At 29.9% G+C, this 24645-nt stretch overlaps 2 protein-coding genes across 7 annotated transcripts; one reads left to right on the forward strand and one right to left on the reverse strand.

Annotated features, from left to right (window-relative positions):
• Nucleotides 1-6256: 6256 nt before the first annotated feature.
• LOC113846557 (pentatricopeptide repeat-containing protein At5g01110) lies at nucleotides 6257-11123 on the reverse strand. Its single transcript, XM_027474974.1, has 4 exons — nucleotides 9002-11123; nucleotides 8769-8870; nucleotides 7698-7777; nucleotides 6257-6398 (listed from the first exon to the last, which is right to left on the reverse strand). Exon 1 carries the CDS (start codon nucleotides 10957-10959, stop codon nucleotides 9064-9066), a length of 1896 nt encoding a protein of 631 aa, XP_027330775.1. The 5' UTR covers nucleotides 10960-11123; the 3' UTR covers nucleotides 6257-6398; nucleotides 7698-7777; nucleotides 8769-8870; nucleotides 9002-9063.
• A 1768-nt stretch (nucleotides 11124-12891) lies between these two features.
• On the forward strand, nucleotides 12892-19805 carry LOC113846537 (homeobox-DDT domain protein RLT1). 6 transcript variants are annotated; one of them, XM_027474933.1, is made up of 9 exons: nucleotides 12892-13201; nucleotides 14577-14684; nucleotides 14800-15459; nucleotides 16329-16408; nucleotides 17503-17633; nucleotides 17799-17982; nucleotides 18087-18170; nucleotides 18276-18364; nucleotides 19190-19657. In XM_027474933.1, the coding sequence occupies exons 1-9, from the start codon at nucleotides 13195-13197 to the stop codon at nucleotides 19260-19262; spliced, it is 1416 nt and encodes a 471-aa protein (XP_027330734.1). In that variant the 5' UTR covers nucleotides 12892-13194; the 3' UTR covers nucleotides 19263-19657. The 6 variants fall into 6 exon arrangements, 5 of the variants coding, with proteins under 5 accessions (XP_027330734.1, XP_027330732.1, XP_027330731.1 ...); XR_003501696.1 differs by having other exon boundaries at nucleotides 12915-13201; nucleotides 17503-17982; nucleotides 19190-19312; nucleotides 19485-19657; XM_027474930.1 differs by adding an exon at nucleotides 18995-19091 and having other exon boundaries at nucleotides 12915-13201; nucleotides 17503-17982.
• The last annotated feature ends 4840 nt before the right edge of the window (nucleotides 19806-24645 follow it).

The following is a 24645-nucleotide window of genomic DNA, read 5'->3' on the forward strand; positions in this document are numbered from 1 at the left end:
AGTTTATAACTATTATTAAATAGCTTATTTCAGAGGAATATCATATGCATGTGATCTTGAGTTTGTAAATAATGGAGTTGTTTTGAATAAATAACTAAAATGGGAACAATAACGAGAAGTGTTCAAAATTTGCATGTGATATAGATATCTATATAATTAGTAATCCTCAAGGCACTAAATAGCTGGCTTTTACATTGTCAATAGAACAGCTGAAAAGCAATCCTTATAAACAGAAGCTAGTTTTGAAGAAGTTCATATACGTACACATTTCGTTTTCTTTTTTCATTGACTAAGCTGTGACAGGGAAAAAAAGGATAAATTCCACAGTTAATTAAGAAGAGAAAAAACAGACAAAGAAACTAAACGAATTTCATTTTTTAAAGCTCGTGAGAAAAATAGAATCGTAGAAGAAGAGAAGCCAAGTTGATTTTATCTTTTCATTTCAATTGATATACTTTTTTTTTTTTACCTAATTTTATAATTTTTTATTTGAATTTTTCGTTGATCAAATTTGAGATAGTTCACCTATTTAAATATAAAATGCAAGTTTAGGTAGAATTTAAATTTTTATTTTACAGTCTAAATAAAAATGCAGAGTCATTTAATTATCCAAACTAACTTAAATCAAGACAAATAGTAGTATATTTATATATGTTTATTTTTATAAAAAAAAGTATACATTATTTTTAGAAGTTATTCATTAAAATTAGAGTTTTACTTTAACAAAACAGTTATATTTAATATTATAATAAATGATCAAAATAAAATCTAATCCTAATTAAAAATAATGTAAAAAAAATACTTAAATACATTACTTTAATTTTATCCATTTTTAGGTAAATTAAAAAAAATTGCACTGTTTGAGATCTACGTTTTCTCTGACTAATACAAATTATCACATATAACAAAAAGATAATTGGGGAAAATGTTTCTAAAAATATAAAAGGGAAATATATAAATTCCTATTTGTGTAGTCCTTAAGATTTTGAATGATTGTAGATTATATATATCGAAAGCTCCAATAATTATATTGTCTTTCTTGTAGATTTTTGGGGCATATGATAGCAAACAATGTGACAGTTGGAAACTTTATTATTTTATTAAGAGAGATGAAGATTGAAGACTATAATGGTGGTCTCCTTTTTCAATATAAAGAAACCAAAAGTGTTTCTTTTTGTTTGGTTCTTCGAATCGATCATGATTTAGACACATGATAAATTAATCTTTTCAGGCATCTAATCATTGTTTTTAAATAATTGGATATTGTAAGAAAGTCCAAAACCATTTTCTAGGACAAAAATTGGTTCCTTGACTCCCTGCCATGTTTATAATTTTTTTTATTTGTTTTGGGTAGTTGTGATATTTTATAGATAAGAAGCCATAAATAAATTATAAATAAGAAGGAAAAATAATATATAATAATCCAACTCAGGAATTTCCAATTTTAATACTATAAGACTGCATGATAAATGTGTTACTTGCTAAAAGCATTCCAAACTCTTTACCCTCGTTAAATTTTATATATATGGAAAATCAAATACCAGTTAATGTTATAATATTGATCTTAAATGGTGCGATGTAAATCGAATTTCAGACGATAAAATATTTACAAATCAAATTTTTAAAATTGACTACAAAAAATTAAGACATCAATTGTATGAATTTAATTTTTTTTTATATCTTTTATTAACATTTTTTCATTGTTCTTTTTAATCTATCTATCTATTTCGTTATGTTATTTATTAAGTCTCACTTTTTTTTTTCTTTCTTTGCCACTTCTCTCGTTGTATCTGTACAAACATTTCTCAAATTGTACGATCTGTACATTTTAAATTGATTTCGATCATGAAAGCGTCAAAGATATAATAGATAACGAATTCTATAAAATAAAATAATTTTATAAGTTTATTTTAAAGATTTAAAATATTGACAACAAATAAAAAATAGTTTCAAATATTGATTTCTTTTTATATGAAACGTAACGTATGTTTCTGCCTCCTTGTATTTTAATATTTATTAACAATTTGCAATATCATACTCATTACTATAAATATTTATTTGGTGTTTAATCGATGAAACTGAGTTATGAACAGTAATATGTTGAACTTACAAACATATATATTTGAATTTGGATATCCATTTGTTTTATTGAACTTCAAAATTATTTACTTTGAGATTTTTTATTTTTCGTTTTAGTTAAGCTAAATATTATGTATTGAATAATAATTCGCATTTAATTTTTAAAGAAGTGTTGAGTATAAAACTATTGTTCTGGGTTTGACTAATTCATTTAAGTCAATATTTAATATCAATTTGTGTGTGATTTTAGATTTGAAAAGCCCTTCGACTTGTGTATTAATGTTGTGTGTTTTAAAAAAAAAAAAAGACAATACATTATGATTTTTATTATAATCTTGAAATTTATTCCTAACAGTTTATAGGAAAAGATTATGATCCCCTCAACCAAAAATGAAACAATAAGATTGGAGGTAGAAAAAGTATCTGACTCAAGTGGTTTTTTTTTTTTTTTTTTTGCACACATGACCCAATTTGAGTTTACTTAACAAATAAATAAATAAAATTTAAAGGTAAAAGATGAATAAAACTTAGAGAAAAAAATATGTTATAAATGTGTTAGTTGTATGAAGCTATGACTTGACAGAATCAATTGGTAGCAACTGGATCTATCTAGCTTAAAACATTAGAGAATGAAGAAGCAAATACTAAGTAGTTTTGACAAATGAGAGTTAATATGTCAAGTGAAGTTTTCTTAAAAAAATTTCCTTCTAAAATGTTGTTTTGAGGTTAGTTACACCATAGTTGAAGTTGGCTGTTTAAAGTTTTTCTCGAGCTTCTCAACAACAATTGCTATAAATATTTTACTTTGAACGAAAATTTGTTAATGTAATTTATTAATTATTTTCCTCCAAAATACAATAGTAGTCTTCATCTTGTCAAAGACAGAGAAAATAATAGAGCACAGGATAAAAAAAAATCCCAACTTGGTACCTCTAGCATTTGTGATAAGCAATGGAAATAACCATTTAAAATTGAAAACTGAGAATTACGGGTGACAAAATTTGAAGAAAAATACCACCCCAAGAAAGTCTTTTTTAAAAATTGAATAAACCAAACTTTGAAGATGATGAACAACATCGATGTTCGTCTACAAGAATTATTAACAATTTGCCATTGCCCAATTTCCTCCATTTTGGTGGTTGATTTTGATGCCCTAGTTAATTTCCCCTTGGGTCGGTCGAATCAATGATGTAACTTCAAACATAAGTATTGAAATTAGTATGATATACATCAGATTTGTTAAGAGAATCTCATCAAAAGGCAAGAAATTACCAAACAAAGAAGACATGAGTGGGGCATAGTCTTACAAGGAAGGCAACAAAAGAGGCTAGCACAAAATTATAGTTAAACTACTGTAACTACCTCTACACAAAGGCTCAAAATTTATTAATTTAATTAGCAGCTAATTAACACTTATAGGTAAGTTAGTGAATTTTAAACGTTTTATTTTTTTTATTACAATCATGTCCTTTAGTCAAGCACTAAAACTTAAAACAATTGAGATTTTATCATCTAAATTTTTAATTCCTGGTTTGATATACTTTTTCCTCGCTTAAGCATTCAATATCAAGTTGAAGTGTGAGATTTTAAATTTACAGTTTGAAAGGAGCCGGCAGAGATATTCAGCATTATTCAAATAGAAATAACAATAATTAAAAAAAAGTATATTATATAAGTCGATGTTCTAGTTTACTTTTTGACAGAATACTATCTTATTTCACATCAAGATGAATTTTGATAATTTTTAGGTAAAAAGATTACATATTTATTAAGCATTGTTATTGCATTCTTAACCTGTTATCAACAATGAAGTACTTCGTAGGTTGTCTGGTCTTTGTTGTCAAATTATGTAAGCATGCCATAGTCAGTTTTCAACTCTCATAGTTAACAGCTCCTTATTAAATGCTATAGTCAAAACATAATATGTACAAGATTCAAAACTAGTCCTTATCTAAGTCACAATAATTGCTGGCACAAATATTTATTTATTTTTAATTACTAATAGCGGTAAAACTTTTCATTGCATATTTCTTTTACAAAGTTTTTTTTTATTAGAGAGTAGTTTTTATATGATCCACATGAATAGCACATATATCTGTTTAGTCAAATGAGCAATTTAAAGATAATATATTTATAAGCATATAGTTAGTATGACTGGTATTACATCCTTATCCATTTCCACAGTATATATATCTGTGTATATTGTTTCTCCACCATCATCAGCAATGACAATGAAACTACTGTTGACATTTTCTTCTTTGTCCACTGAAAAGTTAGAAGTCTTAATCTTCAGCCAATGAACATCATAACCATCATTGTCTATTTCATCATTAGTCTCAACCCCTCAGCCGTTAAAAACATTATGCAGCCGTAGTTTCAGTTTCTTCTACAACATTTATTAAAAAAAAGTGGCTTGTGGGTTGTTGAATAGTAATTAAGCTTTTCACCTGCTTGGGAAAATTTGAATTTGTCCCAAGGAGCAATTTGCAGGGACATTGTTCTCATGATTATGTCTTCATTCAGTGTTTCTTTTGGCTAAAATTGTTGTTTCATATACAAGTCAATTAAAAATAATTTAGTGCAATCTTTAGACAAAGCAATGATGATGTCGTTGGGTTGATAGAGTGAAATTCCTGCGGCCAAATTGTGGATTCTGGAGGTGGTGGAATTCCATAAGCCATTGAGTGGATTAGGGTGGCTTTGTCTTCAAAATTTTGACTTCTATATTTTTGAGTTCCATTAGCATTATGCTAATTTTTTTTATGTCATATTGAATTTGTAAATATTTTGAAAATCAATAATAAATAAATTTTTCTTTTTTTTATAATACATTACTATATTTTGGTTTTTGAATATTTATTGTTCAATATTCTTTAGTTTGTTTTATCTTTAAAATTTTACAATACAATTATACATATAATATTTAAATTTACATGTTTTATCATAATACTGAACAACGTAAACTTTATATTACTAGTTAAGATATCACCAGAGCCGGTTAGAATCTACAAAATTAATCTTATCAATAGATTTGATCAATTAGCTGGTCAAGTTAACCCCTACAAGTTATCAAAATTATTCATTCAATTAGTTTTAGTTTGTCATGACCTGTGTTATATTTTTAAAACTACATTGAATTTATAAAATTGATATGATGTATTCCTTATTTTAAATGTAAAGAAATTAACACTTTCAAGTTCTTACATTTTTTCAGACACATACAACTCTCTGTATATTTTTTAAGAAATGAAAAATAAATTAATAAATAACATTTTTTACAAAAATATCATTTAATAAAAAATTATTAAATATTAAAATAACTTCAATTAAATTATCTGTTTTTATTAAAAGATAAATAATTGTTGGTAAAGATTTTAAAGATCTATGTCAATAATTAGTATATATTCTAATGTTTGCATAACTAACAAAATTATTCAGTAGTATAATATGTTATATTGTTAATAAAAGTTTAAAATGTTTATAATAATAGCTTAATTGTTATTTGAAAAAAATTATATATTGATAAATGCTAATATAACTAAAATTCATTCATAAGTAATTATTTTATTTTGCAATGATTCCAAGATATACACCGATGTTTATATCATCCAACAAATTCAGCAAATTAATCTGAATGGATCCTACCCCTCTATTCTGGTCATGGCATAATTTTATAGCTGTTTGTTTTTGGCCTATACATCATCGTAGTTGATGTCTTAATTTGAAGGCTTCTGAAGATGTCACCATTGTACAAACTATTGGTCCATATACATTCATTAAGGGTCATGATTCATGCACAAATCTTACCATTTAAATGAGAATAATGATGAGAAGCCGACATTCCCTTTCATAATTAATCATTAATAAATGAAAGTTGGGTGTCTCTGCGTGTTTGTTGTTGTATAAAATGGAATATGAATTATAATTTAACAAATCAAAATTGAAGGTAAAGGTAAATTGATCCATTCTTTAAAAGTTATTTTAACGAATGAAATTAGCAATCAGGTTTTATAAATGAATAATACTACACATGTATCTTTCCAGAGGTGATTTGGGCTTTGATTATGCCAGGGTTTTAACTTTTATGGGAAAAGATATATATAATTTGCTTGCGAGAAACGAACACAAAGGAAAAATCTCCAGTTTCTTTTATGTTTCATTTTTTGCCTTTTAATTGAACAATAACTCGTTATTAAAAAATTAAATCTTTTTAAAATGTTGTCATTCATACAAATCAAGGGAAGAGTTCCTTCCAGGAAAATGATGAGCATGAATGTAAAATGCTTGCCTTTGTTGCGAGCCTTTTTATCTTGTTTATCCTGGAAATCAGATTCATGCAAGGAGCCAAAGTCAGCTCCTTCTATATATGAATCTTGGGAACTTAATTTAGTATAATATGAATCATATCTCTGCAAATGCACAAGTAGAAGAGAGTGGGAAAGCAAGGATATTTATGTCACAGTAATATACTGTTTGTCATGTTTCAAAAAGGATAAGTTTAAGAGTGTTCAACAGCAATGAAAAGATTTTACAATAGGATTAAGCAGGCACAAGAATAAAATTACTGTTAGAACTCACAAAGCACCCACAGCTTCTAATCTGTTAAAAAATTTACCTTACGGTCAAAATGACTTGAAACAATGGAAAAGTTGTACAATTTCTTTCATGTTTTCTTTCCTCTTAAGCAAAGGTAAGAAATAACAGGGCCACATTTAGTTCATTAAAATAATCATTCCATTTTAGCCACATTTTATTTGTCATTCTTTGGGAATCACCATTCTTTGTTTTAGGATAGAAATCTCATTCCAAGAAATGATCGTTCCTACCAAGAAATATAGGAATCTTTTGCTATTTTGTTGAGTCTTTGACAGGATTGATCTTAAAACATTTATCAAAATTCGAAACAGTTCACAAATTATGTATGTGTATTCAATTCATATGTTGGGTAATATTATAATGTGTAAAAATTGAAGTAAAGTTTATTATTTTGATTTTTCAAGTCCAAGGTTTTTTTTGACACAAAGCTATTCCATTCATTCCATTTCTATCTAATCCTAATTAAACACCAACTCGATGACTTGTAATTGGAATATCACTCCATTCCCCTACATGTCATTCTCTTTACCATTCCATTATACCATACTTTTAGACTACATGAATCTTCCTAAAGTCAAACATAATTTTGAAACCAATATAATTGCAAGATTATTAGATCCACTTTCCCTGCCACTTTTGATGAAATCCAAACCTTAAAAACAACAGAGATATTAAAAAGAAAATTCTGGTAAGGAGTGACAGGATCTTAGGTTTGACCACAAGAGGTACTTATAGAGCTCAGCTATGAAAGGTCAGTTAAGGGTAAGGACATAATTGAAAACTACTTTCAGAGAGAAATGGAATAAATTAATGTCATACAAATCATGAGAGTCAACAAGTCAGAGCTGGGTTTTTCTGGTATATTTTCTGGGCTTGTTTTGAGTAAATCATTCCTTCTCATCATAAGCTTGTAGCATAAATAATCAGGTGGCTGCTCAATCTTTCAAACATGCATTATACGATTAAACAGACAGCATTTAAATACTAGACTCATGAGAAATGCATTACAATGGTCCACTTACAGAGCCAAGATTGGGTTGCCTTTTTACAGCTGAGATTTCTGGAGAATTTGGATGCGGAGGATTTGCAACACCATATTGTTCTGCCATAGCATTCATTACATCATAGAGGTAAGAATCTCAATTTATTCTTAAAATGACTTGATGCAGTTAGAAATATGGTCTAGAGTTCATGAAAGAGAAAATAAAATCCTTACACCTTAGCTAAGACCAAATATTTATAGTAAAGCATCACATTGCGTCTCTCTACAGGAATTAGCTCTCCAAATTTAAGGATAACTAAAGCCGCAACTGCTTCAGTATATGTTTGCTGTGTCTTTTGGGCATTTACAAACAAGCAAATACTAATGCCAGACATCAGCTTAAGAAAAAGGTAAATTGAGCTACATGAAGGAAATAACTTCTCAAGGTCACTTGGTGCTGATGCTAAAAAAACATATCCAAAGCCTCAAATCATAAAAAGTAAAAACATTGATTTATGAGCAGTTACATAACATAAGGCGTATAAACTAGATCATACGTGAACAACCTTTTGACAATCTTAATATAGACCATAAAATAATCTCATTAATTGTTATTGACTCTATTAGTTTAACACTAAGAAGAGAACTGCTTAAATTCCCTAAAGCATATAAAATAATCATCCCAATGCATAGCATATAAACATGATGCAGGTTAATTTGAAAATCTTTATTTTCTGTTCTAGAAACAACTCATCCCTTATCACACTAAGTTTTATCATTAAGCATTCACTGCTATGTCAAAAAAATAATGCTGAATATAATTTTTTCACAATTTGATGCTTACAACATTTCCTTTAACCCAAAAAGGAAATTATATTGTTTAAATAATAAAAAAAATTTCAGTCATACAAATAAACTTACCATAGGTGGCGATTAATGGCCATTCTCACACTACACAAGAGCAAGAAAAAAAGAATGCTTTAACCTAAGAACTTAATTCTGTATTATAAGCATGAAAAAAGCAGCACCAAGGGATTCATAATTGGGTAGCTATACGAAACATGCCTTCACTTTTTCTTCGTTACCAACCAAGGCGCAAAGGCTCACTTACATGTTAGGCCACAGAAGACATACACCAGGGTCCAGGGTTGTGCTTCCTGCGATATGCAGAACCAGGGCCGAGGAAAGACACAGGCATAGTCCACAACCAGACCTAATAACACATAACAAACATACAGCTGAATAAGTAAAATTGTCACAAACTCACAATGATACAAAATTAATGCTTATAACCGAATGAGGCAAGTTTAGATGACACTCAAGGATAGAATGTTCAACCCCAACCTTTAAATCAGGTATTTATAACAAAGGGATGTTATGTTCCACGAACTGCAACGGTAAAATTCTTAGAATTTGTCATCTGGCACAAATCCCCTTTGAAGCATTTCATCATGGAAATGGAATGCCTTTTTCAGGTTGTCTTGCGAGACATGCCCATTTATCAATGATGTGTACGTTGATCTATCTGGATTGACACCATTGTCAATCATCTTATGTAATACCATCTCAGCCTCTTTCATTCTGCCTTGCCTACAATATCCACTAAGAATTGCATTATATGTTATAACATCAGGCAGTAGTCCTTGTTCTTCCATGTTATTAATCAACACAAATGCTCTGTCCAAATTCTCTTCCTTTACAAAACCATTTATAAGAGTATTATATGTAATGCAATCTGGAGAAACTCCTTCCGAAATCATCTTATTCAAGAAGTCATTTGCCTTTGACACATTGCCCGCTCGCAAATAGCCCTTTATAATGGTGTTGCAAGTAACCAGGGTGGGCCTAACATCTTTTTCTATCATTTCATCCCACAGCCTGAATGCTTCACACATTAGCCCTGAACTGCAAAACCCATTTATTAAAATGCTAAACGATATGTAGCTGGGCAATATTTCCCTTCTTATCATATCACACCACAACTCCTTAGCTCTCTCCATTTCCCCGATTTTGCAGAAGCCATCCATCAACGTATTATATGTCACAACATCGGGCTTAAGGCTCCTTTGAGTCATGCTCTCAAACAAACTAAGCGCTCTAGTCATGTTTCCATCCTTACAATAGCCATGAATGAGAGTGGTGAGAGTGTAGAAATCAGGAAAAATTCCCCTTTCCACCATCTCCTTAAAAAGCTCATCAGCATCAACAAGCATTTTCCCCCTACACAATCCATTCAACAGAGTATTATATGTAACCACATCCATAACACAACCCTGCTCAACCATTTCATTCCTCACCTTCAAAGCCTCAGCCATATTGCCATTCCTACAATACCCATCAATAAGAATAGTATAAATCACAGTATCAGGAACCAACCCAGCACCTTTCATATCCTTAAAATACGCCAAGGCCCGATCAAAGTACCCATTTCTTGAAAACACCCCAATGATTGAACCAAAACTAACCAAATCAGGAACAACACCACAACCCAACATTTCATTAAAAACCTTCTCAGCCTCACAAATATCATCCTTCCTACAACTTTCCACCAACAAAGGGTTAAATGTGGCAGCATCAGGACTCAACCCTATCCCCAACATCTCATCCAAAACACTCCTCGCTCTCTCATAACTTCCCTTCTTACACAAACCATTGATAATAGCATTATAAGTGTAAATACCAGGTTCCAACCCCACACCCTTCATCGAGTTCATCAATTCAAAAGCTTCTAACACAAACCCTTGACGACAATTCGCATTAATTAGAGTATTATAGGTGACAACATCAGGGTAAACACCCTTATCCTCCATGCTAGACAAAAAAACCTTAACTTTGTCAAACTTTCCATCTTTACACAAAGCATTAACCATGATGTTAAGGGTATAAACATTAACCTGTGTCCCACTTGTGACAACATCCTCGTACACGGTCCAAGCCAAATCTACCCACCCAATTTTCACAAGAGCAGATAGAAGAGCATTGGAAGCGTTAATGGAAACGCAAAAACCCCTTTTTTTCAACAAGCGAAAAGCCTCAGACCCTTCTCTCAATTTTCTAGCTTGAACATAAGTTCTTATTAACAAATCAAAAACGGTGGCATTTAGGGTGGAATCTGCGCGCGTGGGAGAAGGAGGAAGAAGGAGAGAATCGATGAGTTGGGAACGTGAAACGCGCGTGTTTGTGATGATTCGAAGGAGAAGGGCTTGAGCTTCTGGAAAGTTCCGGGAACGAAGGAGATTGTGAATGGTGGGGCCCAGATAGGGTGAGGAGTGTGGAGTTAGGTTGTGTATCAGTTTGGCCATTGATGTGTGAAGGAGAAGTTGGGAATGGGGGGAGACGACACAGAAGAAAACATTGAATGATCCGACCCAACCTATACCTACGCAATCACATGTACCCAAGTAAACAACATACGTTCATCCTTTTGGTTGGAGAGAAAGTTCATCAAAGAAAAGTAGACGGGAAATTTTTGGAGTTTTATGCTGTTTGGGATAAGACAGTAAATAAAGGTAAAGAAAAAATTTACGTTTGAGACTTAAGGCGTGTTTAATAAGAGATTAATTTACAAAAAATATGTGTTTTTTTTAATTAAGTGAAAATAATTTTTAAATTAATTAAATCGATCTTCTTTTCATGATGAGAAAATTAAAAGAGAAATAAATAAAATGTGATTTTGAATTTTCTATCCTTGTTTAAACATTCTATTCATCTAGAGTTATAAACATGTAGAAGTAAGAGATCTTTATAATTTATTTTAGTTTACTCATAAAATTTAGTTAAAATATATTTTAATATGTTCACGAGTTTAGGAATAGGTTTAAACTTTTTTTTTTCCTAATAGAATGGGTTTAAACTTTGTTTTGAGTCAACTTAATACTTTATATTTTTTATTTTGTTATAAATAGTAAGATTTATTGATTTAATTAATAGTTCTCTATAACATGATAACATTGTTGTATTAATTTTATTTATTATGAATTATATATTATGAAATATATTTTAAGTGTATGTTTCTTTTTTTTATAATCTAAGTAATGTATATAATATATTTATTTAAGAAGTTTTTTACATGATAATTTATGTAATAAATATAATTATAATTTTTATAAAAATAAGTTATCTTAAAAATTTATCATAATTTATTTTCAGATAATCTTTAGTCATAATTAATTAGTGTTTTGCAATTAGCAGAATTTAAAATTTGCTCAAAAATATTAAATTTATTAAGTTTAGTCATATTTTTTGTAAGACAAAATAAAGTGTCGATTGATTGGCTAAGTTGAGTCTTAATATTTGTCAACTTTTTTCTTTTTCTGATAAGACTCTTTTTATTTTTATTTTTTTTAAGATTGGATTTTTTAAGTTTTTTTTAACTTAAACATGCTATCTAATTTTTTTATTTAAAAGTTTAGCCTTATTTAATAAAAAAAATAAAAAAATTAGTGTTTTATTTTTATTCAACAATAACTCTTGATTTAAATTTAATTTATTTGTAAATTTAGTAATTAATTATTTTTAATATAGATGAATTTGTTTTAAAAAAAATCTATGAATAAATTCAACTCATAAACATACTTTAAAAGTTGCAATTTGAGTAAATTGATATATATTTTAAAAATCAATGCTTAAAATTATTAAAATTTCAAGAATTAAAATTTTAATTCATAATTATAAGTTACATCTTTATATTGTTTAAAATATACACTTCTCAATTGAAAAAATTTAAGTTGATCGTATTAAAAAATTCAACACTTCTAAAATATGAATTTTACTTTAAACGATAAAGTAAAAATTAACTGATTATTAATTAAACAACAATAGTTAACATTTTAATAATTTTATAATTTATTATACACGTAGATATATTTATCACCGTATCAACAGTGTTATCCAAATGGTGAATAAAGTGAAAGATTAGTGTGAATTTTTGTTAAGTTAAAAATGAATACAATGAAAACTTATAATTTGAGAGATTAAAATAGATATTTATCTTAAGAGATTTAAATAGATATTTTCACGATATAAATTACAAAGAGATTTTTTTCCCCTAAGAATAAGGATTTTAGATATTAATTTTATTATCTCACTAATTAAAGTTGATTAAATTTATAACAGAAGACACAAATTTTCATCTATATTTTTTTATAATGGCCAAAATTTAAAATCAGTATAAATTACATGGGATTAATTTCCCTAAATATATTTATATTAAAATTTTTAATTTATTCATGAGGAATGCAAAAACTGATTGGAACAAGCAAAATACGACATAAGACGAATTGAAATTGTTTCTTTTGTTCAGCCTTTGTCTTTCCATCTTCACCAGAAGCTCCTTTCTCTGTTCCTAAGCGGAGTTAGGGGGTCAAATTGAAAACCAAAACGCATACAATTACAATAACACGTTAATGCTAATGTCGCATTCCCTTTTTCGTTTGCCGTAAACGGGTCTCGTTTTTCTCATAACCCACTGAAAAATTTTGCAGCTTTGCCCCCAAAACTTGAACAGAGGATCTCTATTCACCCAATTCCTCATCCCCATGGAAGGTATTGTGTTCCCATCTTCAACTTTGGTCTTATCAGAGATTTGGGTCTTTGATTTGGTGGTTGATTTTGTTCAGATTAGTTCAATTTTCATGCATTAAATTTGAATGATTGGTGTTGATTGAAACCCAGAGTGTGGATTGTTTGCATTAGGTTGTTGTAATTGTTGGTATGACACCAAGGAGTTGAATTTGGGGACTTTGGGTTCTGGGAAACTAAGTAAAACTAGAGGGTGTTAATGGGGTTTGATTAATTTTGATCATAATTGAAATTTAGTATTCGATGTCTTCATACATTTTTGTCTTCCATGCTTTTTTTATCCTATGATTTGAAAAGGTTTTTGTTTGGTCAGTCAATGACCATAAACCGGTGTCTACGGTTGGATCTACTTTCCGTGTGGGATGTGTGGAATTAGGCTTGGTTGCTATTGCTGTCCTTTGTGAAAGATTAGCAAAAATCATGCATTCTTCGTGAAAAACTGTGAGATTTTGATTTTTTCTTAATTATGTTTTACTTAATTGAGATTAGAATTTTTTGAAGAAATAAGGAACCTGTTACTGATCCGTTGCAACAAATAAGCTGTTTGTAGCAAACTTTTATCATATGAAAAATAATATTAATGCTAGTGTGCACTTAGTGGATGTGTTTGAATGTCAACTTTTCTCACTATTAATTATTAATGTTTCGATATATGCGAGCATTTGCACAACCATGTCTCTATATTTGATCGTCTTAGAATAGACATCAATACTTAGAATGAACTTTTTTTATTCTGCTTTTTCTCCGCCCCCAAATTTGGATTTGTCTGGTTGCTCTCTGCCTTGATTTTTTAAATGACCAATACTCACGCCTGGGATTTCAGCTCCCTTATGCCTTGTGATGGAGATTGAATTACGATCTAATTAAATATTATTTAGGATTTTAAATTGGTTTCATGTTTAGGGTAATTAGTTAGTTTGGATTTTCTTTAGAGTTTGTAATCTTGATCGTATGTTCAGGATTTTATCTTTTTTTTGTTGGTGCATATATAGACCCTCTTAATAGACATTATGCAGGTTTTTTCTGTTGAATAATAACCATTTTCTTTGAGAGTATCTAACTTGAGTCAAAGGAATACTCCACACACCTGGACTCTGGAGTGGTGTTCTAGGGTTTCTTTCTCCAAATTTAAGGATAGCCTTTTTCATTTTGTCATCACTGTTCTGCCCTTAGTATATAGTCGTGTGTGTGATTCCATGACATTTATGGATCAATTTGAGTGGTTAATATGACAGAAGATGTTTGTTGACTATTGTATCGTCTTGCATGCATTACTGTAATTATTTTATTTTTCCCATTCTAACACGTGCTAAACCCCCTGCTTTTCTTTGGTGTTTAGAATCAAGTGAACTGCAGTCAGAAGAAAATAAAGTCTCCATGGAGAAAAATAAGAAAAGAAAACTGAAAACACCTGCCCAGGTTATGGCTTTGGAGAAATTTTATAATGGTAGGAATATACTTTTTTGTCACATATATATATACGTGTGTGTGTGTGTGTGTGAATTTATCTTGCAAAGGGGTAATTTTTGAGGAATTTCATTTTTTTTCACCTTTGTTTCCAGTGCACAAATATCCTACAGAGGAAATGAAAGTAGAACTTGCTGAGGAGTTAGGATTGACAGAAAAGCAGATATCTGGATGGTTTTGTCACAGACGGTTAAAAGACAAAAGATTGTCAAAAGATGAAACTGTTGCTAATGGACGACAAGATCGTTCAAGTGGTGTCATCCAGGATCGTGGCAGTGGACTTGGGCAAGATTCATGTGGAAGCAGTAAACATGCTGATTATAAGTATCTGGATCCTAAGGAGGTTGAGAGCCATGGCCTCTACAATCATGAATTTTCAGTTGCAGATATGACCCATGGACGTAGGAACTGTTATCGTGAAAACGACAGTGAAATGGATGACACATCCTCTGAGAGCAGCTCATTTTTGCAAGAAAGGTTGTTTCCTCAAGGCCAGGATCCGTATGATATGGAGCCTTCTAGATATCTTACACCTAACGGAGCTCTTCCACCTGTAAATCCCAAAGGTGCAATTAACATGGGATATAAACCATCAGGATATTTGAAAGTGAAGGGTGAGATAGAACATGCTGCTATAACTGCTGTTAAGAAGCAATTAGGAAGGCATTACCACGAAGATGGTCCACTACTTGGCGTAGAATTTGATCCACTTCCCCCAGGTGCATTTGAAGGCCAAACTGCTGATCTAGTTAATGGTAGGTTGTACCATATTCTGTTTTCCCATTTTTTTCAATGTTGTTCAATTAGTTTTGTATGACTGAAATGATTTTTAGTATTTAAATAATTTCTGTTTTGGGTCAAAGGATATGTTGTAAGCATCAAATTGTGAAAAAATTATATTCACCATTATTTTTTTGACATAGCAGTGAATGCTTGATGATAAAACTTGGTGTGATAGGGGGTGAGTTGTTTCTAGAACAGAAAATAAATATTTTTGAACTAACCTGCATCATGTTTAGATGCTATGCATTGGGATGATTATTTTATATGCTTTTAGGGAATTTAAGCAGTTGTCTTCTTAGCATTAAACTAATTGAATCAATAACAATTAATCTCATGAGATTATTTTATGGTCTATATTAAGATTGTCAAAAGGTTGTTGTTCACGTATGATCTAGTTTATATGCCTTACGTCACTACTCATAAATCAGGGTTTTTACTTTTTATGATTTGAGGCTTTGGATATGATTTTTTAGCATCAGCACCAAGTTACTTTAAGAAGTTAAGTTTTCAAAACTATATTTTAGTTACTTCCTTCATCTAGCTAAATTTACCTTTTTCTTAAGCTGATGGCTTGCATCAATATTTGCTTGTTTGTAAATGCCCAAAAGACACAGCAAACATGTATTGAAGGAGTTGCGGTTTTAGTTATCCTTAAATTTGGAGAGCTAATTCCTGTAGAGAGATGCAATGTGATGCTTTACTATAAATTTTTGGTCTTAGCTAGGGTGTAAGGGTTTTATTTTCTCTTTCATTAACTCTAAACCATATTTCTAACTGGATCAAGTCATTTTAAGAATAAATTGAGATTCTTACCTTTATAATCTAATGAATGCTATGGCAGAACCATATGGTGTTGCAAATCCTCCTCATCCAAATTCTCCAGAAATCTCAGCTGTAAAAAGGCAACCCAATCTTAGCTCTGTAAGTGGACCTTTGTAATGCATTTCTTATGATTCTAGTATTTAAATACTGTCTGTTTAATTGTATAATACATGTTTGAGAGATTGAGCAGCCGCCTGATTATTTATGCTACAAGCATATGATGAGAAGGAATGATTTACTCAAAACAAGCCCAGAAAACATACCAGAAAAACCCAGCTCTGACTTGTTGACTCTCATAATTTGTATAACATTAACCTTTAACTGACCTTTGATAGCTCTATAAGTATTTAAGGTTTGGATTTCGTCAAGAGTGGCAGGGAAAATGGATCTAATCATCTTGCAATTATATTGGTTTCAGAATTATTATGTTTGACTTTAAGAAGATTCATGTAGTCTAAAAATACGGTATAAGAGAATGGTCAAGAGAATGACATGTAGGGAATGGAGTGATATTCCAATTACAAGTCATCGAGTTGGTATTTGTTTAATTAGGATTAGATAGAAATGGAATGAATGGAATAGCTTTGTGACAAAAAAAAAAAACCTTGGACTTGAAAAATCAAAATAATAAATTTTGCTTCAATTTTTACTCATTATAATATTACCCAACATATGAATTGAATACACTTGTGAACTGTTTTGAATTTTGATAAATGTTTAAGATCAATCTTGTCAATGACTCTAACAAAATAGCAAAAGATTCCTATCTTTCTTTTTAGCAATGATCATTCCTTGGAATGAGATTTCTATCCTAAAACAAAGAATGGTGATTCCCAAAGAATGACAAATAAAATGTGGCTAAAATGGACTGATTATTTTAATGAACTAAATTTGACCCTTTTATTTATTACCTTTGCTTAAGAGGAAAGAAAATATGAAAGAAATTGTACAACTTTTCTGTTGTTTAAAAGTCTTTTTGACCGCAGGGTAAATGTTTTAACAGATTAGAAGTTGTGGGTGCTTTATGAGTTCTAACAGTAATTTTACTCTTGTGCCTGCTCAATCCTCCTGTAAAATCTTTTCATTGCTGTTGAACACCCTTAAACTTATCCTGTTTGAAAACATAACAAACAGTGTATTACCGTGACATAAATATCCTTGCTTCCTCACTTTCTTCTACTTGTGCGTTGCAGAGATATGATTCATATAATGCTAAATTTAATTCCCAAGATTCACATATAGAAGGAGCTGACTTTGGCTCCTTGCATGAATCTGATTTCCAGGATAAACAAGATAAAAAAGCCCGCCAGAATATAAAACAAAGGCAAGCATTTTATAGTCATGCTCATCATTTTCCTGGAAGGAACTCTTCCCTAGATTTGTATGAAGACTCTCCTGGAGAAGCATCTGCTTATAATAGTAAGAATCATAGAATGAGCACTAAGCATGGTGTTGAGGGGATGAGATCTGATTCTGCTTCTAACCACAGTGATCATTATGAAGAGAAGCTTGCAGTTAAGCAGACAGACTTGCTGCGACACGGTTATGATAACATCAAGCCAAAGAATATACAACGGAGAGAACACGTAAAATCTAAACCGTCAAGTTCAATTCGAAATTCCCGAGTTTCTATGGATACTGAAGAAAGGGGGTTATCTGCTAGGATCACAAAGGTTCATTAATATATTTGCACTTTCTCTGTGTCTTGCATGTCCAATGTTGAATTTATCCTGCTTACAGTTGGTTAAAATTCTTATATTTTGTTTCATATGTACAGGAAGAGATGTTTAAGGGGGACAGGAAGACAAAAAATACATATCGTGATGTAGATGGAGCAGGGATGCTTTCAAATGAAATCACAGTGAGTTTTAGATGTCTAAATTGTAATGTGTTTATTTGATTTTCTTTTGAGTTAACTCCCCTTTTCTATGAATGTATATGATGTTTCTCTTTACTATGTGTGTAGGTTGCAAAACGAGTTAAAGTTGATACATTTCAACAATACAAAATGAAAAACTCACCTGGTGCTGAGATGGAACAAAGGAAAAATCAGAGGTCATTATTTATATTTGTTTGCTTTTGTCTGTCATGATTATGCAATTGCTCGGGTCCTCTTAAGAAATTTTTGAGATCATCTGCATGTCTATGTTTGTTTTTCTTGCTTTTTGTGGTGCCAATGTGACCAATAATTTTCTCTGTAGATTATTTAGGTAGAGTTTGAGGTAGCTATTATTGGGCATTTCTTCTTAAAGGAAAATTTGAGCCAAACACAATTTTAAAAAAGCTCTTAAAAATAAAATAGCTTCTTTTCATGAACAAAACCCCAAAAACATAGTTTCTTAGGAGCTAATTGAAAGTGCCTTTACTTTAAAGGGAAAAAGAAGCCTTAAAATGTTGAGCCAAACACTACCTTAGCAGTATTTATTTTTATAATTTAGATTTTTTATGTTTGGGTGAATGTTGCTTGCCTCATGAAAATGAGGTTTCACTTTCATCTATACCAACAGTAATAATGATGAGGCAGTAGACAGTAATGGATGTTGGAAATCCATATTAATTTTATTTTTAGTGGTAAAGATCATGCCTGTGGTGTTGGTTCCAGATTCTTTCATCAAGTTCTTCAATTAAATGATAATATTTATTTTACATTTTGCAATATACTTAATTAACTATTATTCGAAATAGCATCCGTGTGTCTCATTTGAATGGAGAACTTGATGGCAAGATACAAAGAACTTGATCTAAGTTTTGTCTGTCAACTTGTTGTGTATGAGCTTAAAAGGTAAAATTGACAGTTTTCTGCTTTTACTTAGAAAGTTTTCATCCAAATTGTTATTGGACATAGGCCTCTTTTCTAAAGCATTATGTATGATCATGTAGATCAGCTGCAGAGATGCCGTCTAGTTTTAGCGAGGATGAAACTGCTGACACCAGTTCCTCACTGGATTATTAAGTGCTGTTGATAGATGGTGAAAGTGTGGCAGAGTTTCTCTATGCCATTGGGTATGTACAGTCTAAAAAGACACATACATTTTCCCACTAACATGGGAAGCACTGTTTCTAGAAGCAATAGTAGTCACACGACTTACTGACTCCATTTGCTGTTTGTTCCTATTTGCCTTTGTAAAAAAATGCCCTTGTTATTTTTTTGATGTAAAATTCTCATTTTCTGCAGCTGATTGTGGTAGGTAGGAGGTATCAAAATGCAGCTTTACATACATGTCATTTGTCTTATTGGTTTAATTATGGTAGTGCGTTTGGCATCCTAATTTGATCCTTGCTTGAGAGAGTTAGCTACTTCTACTTTATGCTTTTTAACAATTTGTTTCATTAGTTTTGTATTGATTACCCCACATTCATGTCCGTCTAGTGTGGACATTATTCACTAGTTGGTGGGATTTAAACTTACTAGTGTAATTGTGTGTACATCCCACGTTTAATTAGTAGGTTTAGTTTGAAATCCTTCTCACTTAACAATAATAGAAGTCTTGTGATGGAAAATTTAACTTCTGTCTTTGCTCTTAAAACTTATAATTACGTTAAGTAAGTATCCCTTTCTTGGCGTAGGGTTTTGTCCATTTATTGGGTACTATTTCACAATTAGGTAGAATAAGCTAATGTAACCAGTTTAGTACTAGTGTTCTTTTTGCTTTTAAACATGGCTCATGCGCATCATGTTGTTGTCTTAATTTGGTATAATAATACTATGTTTAGAACGCTTGAACATGTATAATATATAATATAATAAGAAATAATATCATTTAAATGCATATTTTGCAAATCCAATTTGGAAAAACTTTTATGTCTCATCTTAACTTGTGTTTCCAAAATTTCTATCATTTCATCCTTATTCATTATCCTATGATTAGAAGAAGAGAAAAGACAGACACGTATGATTAGTGAACAGTCACATGTGATTAGCGAACAGTTGATGCAAACAAAAAAACAAAATTTGTAACTAAAAAACGATAAAGAAACAAATTGGGCCCTGGCTAATTTGTATAGAAATATAATTATTCAATTCAAGTTGGGCTAAACTCTTGTTATGGTATTTTTTGTGTGGGCCCCTGAGTTTCGGAATTTGGTGATTTCTTTAAACACTCCATACATAAATTCAATTTCGGCCATCAATTTCAAAATTTAATTTAGCAATTAATAATTAATATATTTTGAAATTTTATTTTTGAAAGGTACAAAAAATGATGTATTTAGAAAGAAAAAAAGTTGCAAAAAAGCGTTGACTTCTGGTGTGGTGCATCTTGAAATGTAAAATGTTCAAATGTGTGTGTTGTCTAGTGTAACCTTGTGTGAATTGGTTCTTACCTTTTGGATTTTCTTTCAATCAACTACCAAATCCTAGTACAATGGATACCTGACTAGGAAGCTGTTGGTCGGTAAATGCTTTATGCAGTACGTGCATGGCCCTTATTTTTATATTTTTTTTACCATGAAAAATAGTAGATGATGAGCTAATTAATGCACACAGAATTGGAAACCAAGGACTTGTTTAAGAAGAAGAATTTTGAAAAGAAGGAAATGAGAGAGTAAAATTTTCATTTTAGATAAATATACTTTAATTTAATAATTTTACAAATTTTGAAATGATAGATCAACATTAGCATAGTGTATTAATCATTTATATATTATCATAAATAATTTATAATTCTATTAATTTTAAAATTAAAAAAAAATAGCTTTATTTCTTCCCCTCTAAAATTCTCTGTTTTGAAAATGTAAGGAGGGTACCGAAAATCATATGTTGTATTGCTTTTAAAGGGTCACTATAATTTCTCCTGTACGTAACCACGTGTGAATGCACATTGCTAAATCATATATTATTTTAATAAAAGGTTTTCATACTCTTTTTATTGGACGTTACTATCTAATTAGTAAAGCACTCAATAATTTGCACATACTTTTATAACTTTCCCCTACCCATATTCACATATACAAAAAAATCTAGCTTCAAATTAGTAACTATCTATTTTAAAGGAAAAAAAATGTATATAATGCTACAAAAGTCAAATTTTGATATTATATGGAACAGATCTTCTATAAGGGATTGGGGATTATCTAACACCATACTATGAATCTGGGCTGAGAACGAAATTGCACCAGAAGAGAGTTTGATTCACTTTAATAATTGTAAGGACCACAGTAGCAACTCAAAACGGAGTGAAAGAACAATCCTTCACAATAGTCATGTTTAAAAGATTAACACTATTGAAGACCAAAAATAAAAATAAAAGATGAGCACTATTGAAAACATTGGGCAAATGATATGTTCTCTATCTCATATATGTTAAAATTGACAAATAAACTTTTAAAAGGTTTGGTCGACTTCTCAAAATAATTGTGAAGTGAAACTTTACTTCAATTTGAAGGATATTTCTCTCTACATTACCCCCATATACCAATGTCCATGTCCTTGCTTGGTAATCGCACCATGTGTAAATATGCCTTAATTTATGTAACTATCTATATACTAATGACTATTATTATAGTTTAATAATAGTTAGCTTTTGCTTTCTTATGAACTTTAACTTCTTTTCACAAAAGTATCGAGTATTGTTCTAATAAATTTCCATGGTCTTGTTTTATCTTCATCTTCTTTTTTTTGTTAAATATTCAAGAGATGTGCTTTATGACATATATGGGTAAGTAATTGATTCAAGTGAATTATTAAGTTGGTTATGTAATTGAGTGGTGCGAACCAATTTAAAACGGATCTAAATTAGGCTAAATCAGTTTATGAAGTGATAATTAATTGTTGTTATATAACAATTACACATTATTGATCTTTTAAAACTTTTTCAATGGGTAGAACTCTTTTATCAATGGTGTTGCTGCTTCTCTTTTAATAGTTCTAAGCGACAAAGTGCAAAGGTAACAATATCTATAACAGATATATTGATGCTTAAATTTGGCAATATATTTCAGCAATTATAGAGTTTTTACTTTATCAATGTTGTCTTTTTAATTAGTTATATATACAATTAATTATCTGTGTAAGATGTTATAACATTGGCTATTTTTTTTTATTAGAGCTCTTTTTGTAACTTCTTCTCTATTAGAATTTCACGTGACTTTCTTTTAGTTTTAGTATTTTAAAATCTTACTTTGCACGTGTAATTATGTTAAAACCTAAGAATTAATATGCTTATATATTAATCATAGTATATACTTAAAATAATAAGTAAAGTTTAAAGGTGCATTCAGGCAGCACACTAAACAGTTTAATTAAATACCCATTCAATATAACTTTATTATGAGAATTTATAATATAAATTTGATCATGAAACTAATTAAAATATATATTTTAAATAACTATTTTTTATAAATCATATAAAAAATTATTAAAAAAATATTACAATAAAAAAATTTACATTGGTGGAATAATAATATTTTTTCTTTGTCAACACACTGACAATAAATCTGAGGGCATATAAGCAAGAATATCTCAGATCTAAAATGTCTAAGACATTTTAAATAAATAAATCATTAAAATTTAAGTTCAATCACTGACTTTTACTTTTAGATTGGATTTAATTCAAAATTTGAATATGATATTAGGAGTCATAATTAAAAAATATCAAACATAAAAAAGAAATACAACATATTCAATATAAGGCTTCAAAATTAGATTAGTTTAGGACAATTATAACGTTTGTATTATTATATTAATTACACTAATTAACGATATTCATAACATCTTAATCAAGTCAATGGACAGATCCAATTTAATGAAATAGGTAGTGAGTCATAACTCTGTGTACAACTTTTGAAAGGACGTGTTTGAAAGGATATTTGGGAAGTACAATCTAATTAAAATATTGGTGTGAACTAACATGCACCGGGGTCAATTTAAGCTATCTCCACCTAATTCAACACTGAAACTAACAAATATAATTATACATATTTAATTAAATAATTAGACCACATTTTTTAATAAATTTTTAGTTGTTCTAAATTTTATTATATTTTTTAAAACATTCCAAATTCTAAGCACACATCATATCCTTTTCCCACATGATATGAAAGTAACGTAACTGTTATGAATTCCTAAAGATTTAGAGACTAAAGCCTTTTCATCATTAATGCTTCATTTGGTGTAGTGGAAGAAAAACCAAGGAAAGAAATAAAATAAGAATAGAAAAATAACTTTTATTTAGCTTAATTCAGTAATTAATTTTTATAACATTGTTAGTTTTAATTTTAATCTCTATAAACTTTTATTTTATTTTAATTCTTAGAAAGTATAAAAAAATAAATAATTTTTGTCTAACAAAGGTTATAATCATGTCCTTTTAAACATAAGAACTAAAATTAAATAAAATTTTACTGAGACTAAAAAAATGGTGATATTCTTAAGAATGAAAAAATATTAGTAATAAAATTTTAATTATATATTAAAATTTATTAAAAAATATTAAAGTTAGGTAATTTTACTTTTTTATCCAAAATTTAATTATTTTTTATATTTTTATTTTCAATAATTTTAATTATTAATTAAGAGCATGTCAAAAAAGTATATTACAGAATGTATTTTTAGCACTCCTTTTTAAAAACGAATTACTCAATTAAACTTTTTAAAAAAAAAATCATGTTTTTATTTTTTCTCCAGCTAAATAAACAACATATCATTGTTTACTTTTGTTCATTTTGATTTCTTTTTCCTCACACCAAACAAGAACACAAGGGTGTTTTGGATATGAGGTGTGATAGGTCCATCACCCTACAGTATAAATTCTGTGAGAGTGGGACTAGAAGCACATAGAAAGTGTAGGGCAAATAGGACCACTTGGGCAAAAAGGGGACCATAAATTCTCTGACTCGTGGCTAAGGCCAACTTTTCCCAAAAGTGTACCACACCATTGGACAGTGTTGTTGGTCTCAATCACTAACAAAGGTTGGAAAGACAAAGTGGCATTGGCAAGGGCATCATGGGTGTTTGTGAACTCCAGCAATGGTGCACATGCATGAATTTTCACTTCGTTTCTACTTAGCCTATGTTAGGTTTTTTCATGTGTCCCCATTCCCACACCTTTTTTATTTTGTTATATCACTTTATTTGCTTCTGTGTGCAGTTTTATAACTTAAGAAACATCAACCTCATCAAACAACGGTGAAAGCTACCCAATGTTAAATGCAAAAAATAATACAAAGAGAATCAAACCAAGGTGAGGCTTATGATAATAACCTCCTCACTGTGCTTTGTACCTATTGCTGTGTGCTCGATTGAGAGAGTTTAACAGAATAATAATATCATATAAAATTAATGCTTTTTATAAGTTTGTGTTTTGTTATTGCAAAATTAATTTTTATTAAATATTTTG

The sequence above is a fragment of the Abrus precatorius genome, unplaced genomic scaffold (genome assembly GCF_003935025.1).
Source record: "Abrus precatorius isolate BTA unplaced genomic scaffold, Abrus_2018 Scaffold8, whole genome shotgun sequence".
Taxonomy (NCBI): domain Eukaryota; kingdom Viridiplantae; phylum Streptophyta; class Magnoliopsida; order Fabales; family Fabaceae; genus Abrus; species Abrus precatorius.

Bases quoted from the DNA above. Each gene is read 5' to 3' on its own strand.
- LOC113846557 (XM_027474974.1), bottom strand. From the start codon at position 10,959: ATGGCCAAACTGATACACAACCTAACTCCACACTCCTCACCCTATCTG.
- LOC113846537 (XM_027474929.1), top strand. The intron at 17,983-18,086 runs GTTCATTAATAT...TCATATGTACAG, and splicing joins TATCTGCTAGGATCACAAAG to GAAGAGATGTTTAAGGGGGA. The intron at 18,171-18,275 runs GTGAGTTTTAGA...CTATGTGTGTAG, and splicing joins TGCTTTCAAATGAAATCACA to GTTGCAAAACGAGTTAAAGT.